The 10,532-nt window shown below is 40.2% G+C and overlaps 1 protein-coding gene across 1 annotated transcript in view; it reads right to left on the reverse strand.

Moving 5' to 3' along the window:
• Positions 1-10,518, reverse strand: part of nacc1b (nucleus accumbens associated 1, BEN and BTB (POZ) domain containing b) — a 13,073-nt gene extending 2,555 nt beyond the window's left edge. The window contains exons 1-5 of the mRNA XM_035660158.1: positions 10,318-10,518; positions 5,230-5,380; positions 4,067-4,309; positions 1,835-2,066; positions 849-953 (exon numbers count right to left, since the gene is read on the reverse strand). Coding sequence (XP_035516051.1) covers positions 849-953; positions 1,835-2,066; positions 4,067-4,309; positions 5,230-5,355 — 706 coding nt within the window. The 5' untranslated portion in view covers positions 5,356-5,380; positions 10,318-10,518. The remainder of the gene's footprint in view (positions 1-848; positions 954-1,834; positions 2,067-4,066; positions 4,310-5,229; positions 5,381-10,317) is intronic.
• Positions 10,519-10,532: the final 14 nt, after the last annotated feature.

The raw sequence follows: 10,532 nt of genomic DNA on the forward strand, positions 1-10,532 counted from the left end.
GGGGGGGGGGGGAGAAACACTGGTTATTCATCTTCACCTCCAGACAACTTAAAAAAATAGAATTAACAAAAAACAATTAAGAAACCTAAAGCAACAACTGCAGAGATTATCATCATTTACACAGCAGCTTTCAGAGGCCAAACTGCCAAAACAACCTTCGATACGGCTTACAAGCTTCAACGCCAAGTTTCATATTTATCTTCTCAAAACAGGTTCAGAAAATAAACTGTACTAAAACTGCATATTTTATACACAAAAAGACTGTATGAAGGAAGTAGATTATTTAAAAAAACAACAGACATTCAACTTTTAGTTCCTAACAGATGACACTGGCTGCTACAGATACATATCAGCAAGCACCAAAAACAGATTGAGGTTGGATACTCAGCCACACTCACTAAGCATCAAATGGTATTTCAACTAATGTTTGCCAAATAAATCCATACAGGTAAGTATATATGTGAGCAAGTGAAAAATAAAGCAAAAACAGAATGTTAGTAGTCTCTTGGTCTCTAATGCTGACTATACAGAAAAGGTTGCGGTCTAAATTTACACAAAACAGAGTTACTACTCTGCAGACTTTATTACAAGTTTTAACATCTTTTATTTAATCTCATAAAAACAACCGATGACAAATCTGGCGACAGTTTCATCACATGACAAAGAACACGATTACTGTGTTTTTTCATAATCCATTTACAGACAAATGTGTACATATGATGCTTATTTGTGCTACCTGACTGTCTGAACCAAAACTATATGTGAAGATCACACAGCTCTCACACTCTAGCCTCTCCCTCTGCTGTAAGTGAGGACTGGAGCAAGCACACTGCTATGCAGATTTGCACCTGTCATCACACGGTGACTATTTTGGAGCAGCAAACAGATGGTTTCCTCTGAATTAAAATCACAAGAAGCTGGTTTCTCCGCTTTCTCTTTCACCTGTATTTGAGCTAGAATGACATAACGCATTTCGTTTCAACCTTAAACTCAATTTGAAACTTTCAGAGTACCTGATAATATGCAGTGAAAAATAAAACATGCACTGGATATAGGCTGGTAAAAACAGATCTTGGAGGGAGCATGTCTTGCTCAGCAGGTGAGCCAAAATCTATTTTTTTATAATATATCTATATATTTATAATTCCTTATCACAACCTTTTCAACAGAAAAGTAAATGAGTGTACATTAAAAGAAGTAATGATGATGATGAAAGCCATTCTGCACGTATTAAGCCACTGTTATGTGACAGTAAATGAAGTGAGACAAACTACAGTTTGCGCTCCTTTAACTACCCACAACTAATTAATGTGGATGGTAACATGATAAAAACAACAATACTCATCTCTCAATATGAAGGCTCTCCCACACCTCCAGTTAAAGCTCTTATAAAGTGCTTGACTGCACAAAATATTGATAACGACCTTCGACCTCTAAAATAATTGATGTCTTTGCCTGAAAAACCTTTTGAAACTGAAAAATGCCATATTTCAGAAATAACTTTCAGTTAATGAGTCATCAAAAAAGATGTTATATGGTGTTTTTTTTTTTATTTTTATTTTTTTATAAATCTCTTCAGTTGTAATTACAACAAGATTAAGGGTTCGTAACTGGCAGCGAGCTTTCCTTGAAAGTTTATCAAAGCCTTTTCAAATCTCAAACTCAAAGAGACACCTACTCATGATGCCCTGTTTCACTGTTTGATTTTAATACCGAATGAATATCGAATATTATCTTTTCAGACTCCTTCACATAATTCAGATAGAAAAAGCCCAGATGCTTTTAATTGCCTCATCAATTCAAACACTTCGCCTGTGTTAAGGTTATCAGAGGCAGCCTACCTGCTGTGGCTGTGGGGTGGGCTGAGGTGTGGACGCTGTCTGTTCTGTCTTCACCTTGGACACCAGGGGGAGGGGCGTCAGACAAGAGGTGGGCCTTCCTGCGGCTGTGGCAACGATGCCGACTCCGCCACCTCCACCCACTGTTTGAGTGACGGGGCTCTGAGGCTCGGAGCTTGGGGTCTCCTCAGTGTGGAGACCCTGGGAGTCACAGCTTGGAGATGAGACCTGGAGGCGTGATGATATAAAGAAGGATGAGTTTCCAGAATTACCTATGAAAAAAAATACACAACCATACTGTGCCACTATTTGATTTTTATGCTGGTTTAAAACCGAAATGTGTCCATAACATCATGGAAAATCAAAACCTGGCATCAAATGTCTGCTCATATTCATAATGTTGTTCTATGATAAGATGGTTCCAGATTTCAATTGACATTTTGCCAATTTAGACTATTTTATTTGGGTGAAGTTACTGTTCTGATTTTATGACGTTCTTATGTTATAATGGAAACAGTAAATCAAAACAATACTGATAATAACTGTTTAAAGTCATCTATGAAGCAACATGGTGTTAAGGAGTTATTTGGTCCCAGCCTGTCACATGTCAGGATTCGCTTTCTGCTTTATACCACTGTAATGTGAATATCGTTTGCTTTTAGACCTGGTCCAACAAAACCTGGCCTTGGGCTCTGGGATTTTGTGATGCAATTTTCCAGACATGTTCTGTAATTGAAAAGATTAAAGCTTTATTAAAAGATCCCCTCCATACATGTGTACGAAAAGTCTGCTTGGAACAATAATGTGTTTTTTCCTTATGAAAACAGCAAAAAAACTATATAATTTCCACATTCAAATCCTTATAAATCCTTGAAATCCACATTAGGGGGCTATGGCGGCAGTAGCTCAGTGTGTAGGAACTTGGCTTGGGAGCCGGTTCAAGTCCGGCTTGAACCGGCTCAAGTCCCACAGACCACAAAATATGATGTGGACTGGTAGCTGGAAGAAGGTGCCAGTTTCACTTCCTGTGCACGGCCCAGGTCCCTTAAGCAAGGCAACCTAACCCCGAAACCTGCTCATGGGGCACTGTTAATGCGGCAGCCTTTCCTCCTCTTTGCATGTCCACATGTGCATGAAGTGTGCATTTCAGCCTGTTGTGTGTGTGTATAAAAAATAAAGAGTGGAAAAAAAAAAAAAAAAAATTTCCCCTAGGGGATCAATAAAGTATATCTTCTTCTTCTTAAAATGACCTCTATTTCTTCTACCTTATTAAAAATGCCAGAATTTATGAATATGCTAATTTTGTTTATTCAAGTTTTCCTGCTGGACACAAGATGTCTACTTCACTGTACAGTTGTTTCTACACCACACTTCTGCAAGTCACAAATAAAGCTTGTTGGCACACCACTTAAAATCAAGATTTTCAATGAGCACAGAGAAACTTTCCACTTCCAGAAGATGAATGTGAAAACATCCTTCTAGTGTCAAACTCCGCACAGACATCATTCAAACAGTGAAGCTCAACCACTCAACTGTTGTTGCAGTTCGTGGTTTATATTCCCTCAAATAAGATATCAGAAAAGTTTTGGTAACAAAGCTTGGTAATAATATTGGCACTAGTATTGGAAATGTGCTTTCTGCTAGTAATGAAACAGACAAGCAACCCTTCTTTTGTACAAAATTAATTACTTTTACTCTGCTACAAGCTGGACAGATTTTTTTTATATGAAACATGAATTTCCAATATTTCTTGAGAAAATGAGCCAAACACATTTCTGACAACCACCATTTCAAACGCAGCAAGCAACACATCCAGCATGGCAAATACTTCAGTTTTTCTTCACATACTTCACATAACACATAGCTGGAACCATATTAACTCTGTCTGGAGGTGTTAAGAAGTACTTTCAAGGAAATCAGTTCTCCTCATTAATATGCAGATTTATGCAGCAAGGCACTCCAAATCTAATCAGATCATCTGCTACTATAGAGGGAACCTGTAGTGTCAGTACGATGTTTCAATTATTCTTTACTCACAAGAACATGTCTACAAACACAGACACCCCCATGACAACAAATGTCATTCTTAATGTCACGCACACAACAGGTGCCATGGTGGCAGCACATGAAGGCTACTGACTATCGAAAAATTCCCGTAGTTCTACACCTGCAGTCAGCCTTAAGGAACAATTGAATCATTGTTTATGAATGTTTCATTGACGGGTTACCTTGAGGAAAAACTCTGTGCCTTTCTCCATGATCTGTTGGATCTGGAGGAAGCCGGCTGTGTACATGAGCAGGAACTGGTCTCCAACGTTCATGCTGAGGCGTCCTGTGTAGCAGAAGGCCAGGATCTGCTGGAAGCTCTGCGGCTGCACGGCCGGGGGCAGCTCCACTACCGAGCTCTTTCCCCCGGCGTTGAACAGATCCCGGAAGTAGGAGCTGCTCGCTGCCAGCACCGCGCGGTGTGCCTGAGGTAAGGTAAGGAAAGTTAAGTTATGCGAGTTAATTATGTTATGATTGTAAACGAAATCTATGCAATGTGAATATCATCATACATATGATAAAACACAGCCAATCAGGGTAGATTTAAACATTGAAATATGAAATATTGAAACTGAAATATTTCTATTGGTTCCTTGGTTTACACTTCATGTGAGTGCAGTCATATATAAGGAGGTGAAAACCCCAGACAATATGTACAAAGTGGAAGACTGGCTTCATCTCAGCCATGTTTACAGTTAACCTCCCTTTGGCAGAATCTATTTTAAACTGCAATGGAAAAAGACATTTTATTTTTTAAAAGTATCTAACCGTAGAGGAATCCTTTCCCATTATATTGCAGTAACTTCTGAAATATAGCCAAATTTCTAATTGTATCCTTACAAATTGTATTGAACGGTTGCAAAGCCAAAGATTTATTCCCCTTGTGAGAGAAGTGGCCAGAGGGAGCTCAGAAAATCTATTAGAAAATTATTTAAAGCAGGACTCTGGCTGTTTTTGACCTGGACCATATTTTCCTGTCTTGCCAATTGATTTTAACCAAACTCTTGTCAATACCTTCACTGAGGAGCTAATTACGACTTACTGCAGCCCCCACAACCAGTCCTCCAGGACCAATGAACAACTGAAAAAAAACTGAATACCAAAACCTTTCCCAAGCATGTTGTTTAAACACAGAAATTAAAATGATTTAAACTCTTGCCTTTCTTTTACAGTTTTGACTCTAATTACTCTTCTCTCTTGTGGATAGGACTCAGCCTACATGGGGCGTACGCTCTATCAGGTGAGCTACCAGGCACCCACCAGGTGAACTTTTGTACAACCTCTGACTAGAAGTTGTCGTTCCTTGAATAGGTAACTTTAAAAAAAAAAAAAAAAGTTTCGAGACCTTGAATGCATGTCCCTTGACGACCACGGAGACATCACAGTAGAGGCCCTGCAGCCGCTGTTCGTTCAGACACTCCAGGATGTTGTTGCCAAAGTTAGGGATCGCCATCTGCAGCGTCTGAGCCATAACGCTCTGCCCAGCACCACAGGGTCTGCAGGAAACAGAGGCACAAGTTAGAGTAGGGACAGCGGGATTTACATCAGTGAAAGGTTATAAAGAGAGGAATGGATGGGATGTCGGACAGGAGAGTGAAGTGGAGAGGGATATATCTGGAGGGAAGGAGGGATATAGATGAAGGATGATGGGGGCGATGTATGGATGACTGAAGGGAAGGTGAGGAGGAGCGTGAAGAACGGGTACATGGAGAGACATCGGAGAAGTGATGAGGAAGAGAGGACAAGATGAGGTAGCAGGCCAGGAGAAGAGGAAACATTAAAAAAGGAGTGATGAGACAGGAAAAACGGCGTAAAGAAGGACGGGAAGATGTGTGAAAGGCAAACAAGAAAGTAATGAGGAGGGAGGAAAGAGACTTGAAATAAAGAAACAGGGTTAGTAAAAGTATATGATGATTAATGAATTAAGTATTTGGTAAACAACTTTAATTCAAAACTCTAACCTCCGAATGAAAGAGAATTTTGGGCCACCAGCGAGTTATATAAGCCATCTTTCTCTTTTTTTAACCTTGTTTCATTACATCTAATTCACAGTTAATAAACTGTTTGCTGGTTTTTGGCCTACTTTGTTATTTTCTCGACGCTCTCTCAGTCAAAACACACTCGCTTACATAACTCATCTACTTCACTCGTCTTCGTCACCGTCTAGCAAAAACAGCCTGTGATCAAAAGTGGAGGAACTGTCAAACTCGTGACAAAAAACTAAACAAGGACTCTAAAAATCTCTAAAATCATTTTTTTGCTCAAGACAGCCGGCATCACTTTTGAACGGACCCTCTCTTTTTGTTTATGAATGCACAACATATACATAAAAATACTCTAACGCCAAGTCTGATGGAGGGGAAGTGAATGGATGGGAAAAAAGGGTGAGTCTCTAGCCGACGGAAAAAACATATGCATTTCATACAAGATCACGACCTCCAAGTGACGGATGGTGTACAAGCTTAGTGAATATGCACGCAAGTATTTGGACGGTAGCTGGTTCAGCCGAGATGATGTGGAGCTCCTGGCCAAGACAAACTAATAGGAAACAATACGATAGCAATTAGCCTTGTTCCTCAACTGGGAGGAAGACTCACAGACGAGACATAGTAACCTAAACAGCTGGCTGCTACATCACCTCCAGCTCTCTCCAGGAACGCTATGGAGAATGTATACTGAAGCAGCAGCCAAAAGGTCACAGACAGGGCTGGTGAGCAGACATTTTTATCATATTTATACCTTAGATCTAACGCTCAACACACATTCATGGACTGTCTCAAGTCTTATATCAGGATGTTCATCAGATATTATTTTATTCCTCTGAATGCCAAGGGGTCATTTGTAAAATACATATAAACCGACAGTTGTCTGTTACTATTTGTCAGTAAAAGAGCTTCCTTACTGCCCACAAGGAGTTCATGTTAAAGAAAAATGATTTATTCACCCTTCAAGCTCTGGTCTACAGAAAAAGAAACAATCCTCAAGCACTGTACGTACAGTAAGTTGCTTCCCTGTCGCATTACTAGGCAGCGACTGATGACTTTCAATCATATAATCCATTAATAAACCTATTACTTAATGACTGATTGCTTACTATATAGACAATGCCCAGGGCGAGTTCCAATTTTGCCTGAACGACCATTAAAAAACCTAAAGGGACTCATTTTGTAATGATATGAGGCAGCCTCATAATGGAGCAGCTGGAGCCTAAATTACTTAAAATGACAGATTATAATTGTTTGTCAATTAATTATCAGTTGATCAACGAATTCAATTCAACTTTATCATTATGCTTGTAAAACATAGTCTTGTCATTCCGAGTTAAATAACTGATTAATCGGTTAATCACTTCAGCAATATGTATTAATGTATTCGTCTACATAAACTAGAGATAAAATGACCTTTTTATGCAATTGTTTGAGAAGGAAATTGTGTTAGCGCTCCATTCCTTTTAAACGTGGGTCACTGGAGCATTTAGAAAAAAATAGGTCACCTAAAAGAAAAAGATGGACTGCACTGGACTGCATGACAACAGCAAGTCCAAATACAATTGTAAGTTTCAGCTCCAATCTCAAGTATTTCACAAATCAGTGCGGTAGAAATCCGATTTGGCAACTGATACGTAGTATTGCTTACACAGTTGTGTATTACAAGTCAGACAAAAGAAAGAGTGCAACGACAAATGCTGAGTAAGGAATATTGCTGTATTGCCCAGTACTATATTTGGGTGTGCAGCACTAGGCGAAGGAAGACAGGCAGACTGATCAGGGCTTACAGCGATGAAATATATATTTATGAGTGGAATGAAAACAGCTGGGACTCTTGCTGACAAGTTATGCATTGCAGGGTGTTCATTTCGTTAAACCTTGCTGATTGGCTTTTGTGAAAGTCTGAGGAATTGGACAACTTCTCACTTGAAGCCGCTCTTACTACAGCAAGAAAGGACTTGTGACAGTCTACACAAACAACCGAGTCCAACTTGAATTTCAGTTTGAATAGGATGGTTACCTCCACAAGCACAATCCTCTCAGCACAACTGTTGTACGCAATATAAAAAACATTATTCAACAACAAAAACTACTGAAACTGGCCTTGGAAACAAGTCTTGGGACAAATAAATATCTCAACCGCTAAAGCATAGCTCTCTGCTCCTCCATCTACCATCCAGATGTTCCTAAACAAGGCTCTTCCAGCAAAAATTTTAACTAAAAAGCATTTAATCACAAACAAGTTGGGCAAGGCTGGCGCGCCGGAAAAATGATTCCCCTTCAGTGGAGCTGCTCCTTAACGAACAATAAAAGATAGTGGTTGTACTGGGGAGCTTCCAGGTGTGAATGTGAAGCAGGGTGCTGTAGCATGCATGCTCAGCAAACCTTCCCTGGTTGAAAAAAAGTGCGCTAAAGCAGTCCTGAGCTCCTGCCTTACGCCTACTTAAGGGCAGCACTGAAAACAGAGGGCCATCAGCATTTCATCATAATTAATTTTTAAGTTTATAGCAACTAATTAATTTTGATGGATATAGGCACAGTATGTAGGGCAGTGGGCTAAGAGAGGGAGAGTAAAGCATGACTATATACAACCCCTCTGCTACCAATTTCACTCAAAGTCTTTCAATTTAATTTTCAAACGTTCAAAATCGAAAATTCTATTAGGGCTTAGACAGTTATGGCTAAAATAACAAGCTCGGTTGTCAGCATCTGTTATAATATTAGTATGTGTATTAATTGCGTAAACTATCATTACAATATTATTATGGTTAATAAATTGGGCAGCCATATTCTGGACAAAAAACAATTAAGTTTGCAGACTGTTTATTGGATTGAGAGCACGTTGTACAATTTGATCTGAATAACATTCCCGTCATATCAAAACACTATTAGTGCCGGACTGTATAAATTAGTTTTGTTTTCTGCTACTTATTTCATTCAAATCAATAATGTTTTGACATTACTAAGTCAGTGTTTGCTGGCCATTGTACCTTGACACATTATTGTGCCTTGACAGCTTGTGTCGATGTAAAGAAATCAATGCGCATTACATTAACGTAATTATTATTCAACTGAAGTGGCTCAGGGTGATATTTTCTCCATGCATTCTGGGCCTTATCCAGGCTTTGTTTACATACATTACTGCTACTTTATTAGTTTATCGTGGTCTTAATGGTCATGTGGGTATTTGTCTTATCAAAACAGGTTACAGTATCTAAGTGTGCTGATAGAGCACCAGGATTAGCACTAAAGTCGTAGTACTAAAAATGCATTATACACACTGTCTGCCCCTTGACATCTCCACTTCCCGTGGCCTTGAGCGAGCAACTGAACTGATGGGAGTCCCAGAGGAGCTTCTCAGCGACCAATAACAGATGCCTGTGGTTGTTTCCAGGTGTAAATATGTGCAGTCATATGAATAATCACCAGGCAGCTGCTATGACAAAGCATCTGTGTGGCGAAGATACTATAATACTCAAAAAGAGCAAAAACAAAAAAGCAGCAATACATACAAATCCATGATTATTCTGATTTTTACAATAAGAAACCAGCATTTTGTGTTAAAAACTTCAAGTGCATTATTGTAGCCTAAAAGAAAACTTTTCCATCACCAGGAGTGAACTTCTTGCCTGACTTGACCTCGACACACAGCGGAGCATTGAGATGTCATCCAAGGACATCCTACCAGCCGCCCTTTCCCCCTCAGAGGTCGGAGAGGTCACCACAACTTCCAGGAAACATAAAAGGGAGTTAATTCACACCACTTGACCCTTGCCCCGCGGTCCCTGTGTGCCCCATTATATGCTCTGACTTAATGCTAAACTGTGTGTGTGTGTGTGTGTCTGAGTGTGTGTGTGTCCTCTACAACTTTTTTTAAAATTCATCTTCAGTGTCAAACTCTGGTTTACTTTATGCAGACTAACCTCATGCTCCAGCATAAAACCCAAACGTTTATATAAAAAAAAAAGAAAAGAAAAGAAAAAAGGGAAAAAAGGTAACCTGATCACTGCAGTCAGCTTACTGGCATACACAATCAATCCAATCCTCTATCTGAATCAATACTAACACAAGCTTGTGATATCAACATCAATCACTACTTAATCAGACTCAGTTTCCTGGTTTAGGGAGGTTAAAGGTGGCCTGTTAGCAAGTAGCAAGCTAAAGCTACGGCTAACACTGGCATTAGTAAAAAAAACCACCTAACCTCTGCATATAATCCCCACACACATGCCTTTAAAACCACATGAAACCCGGCCCTTGTGTCTTTAAATTTAAAGACATTTCAGGCTGTGCAATGCTCTACGTTATTTACCGACACTAGTGGGGTCGGACAGGCGACCAAATGTGGCTACAGTGTAGCCTCCCTTGAGCACGACTGGAGCTGAAACTTCAAAAAAGCCCGAAATGTTATTTATACACATCAATTATACATCAGTTAATCTCACATGAAAGTCTAGCCGAGCCGACGTCTCGCCGGTGAACGCCACAAGCGAGAAAAAGAGCCCCGCCACCACCAGCGGGGGCAAGCAGGGCGGTCAGGCTGGGCAGAGAGCTCTCGGTGCCCCGCCGTGTGCCAGCCTCGATGCCCGGTAGGATTTGGGAGTCCTCGGCTGGCCCGGGCCGGTGTGTGCGTGGAGGGAGGGAGGGAAGGAGGGAAGGA

Source organism: Morone saxatilis, unplaced genomic scaffold (genome assembly GCF_004916995.1).
Source record: "Morone saxatilis isolate NCDOM2014 unplaced genomic scaffold, NCSU_SB_2.0 Contig17, whole genome shotgun sequence".
NCBI classification, from domain to species: domain Eukaryota; kingdom Metazoa; phylum Chordata; class Actinopteri; family Moronidae; genus Morone; species Morone saxatilis.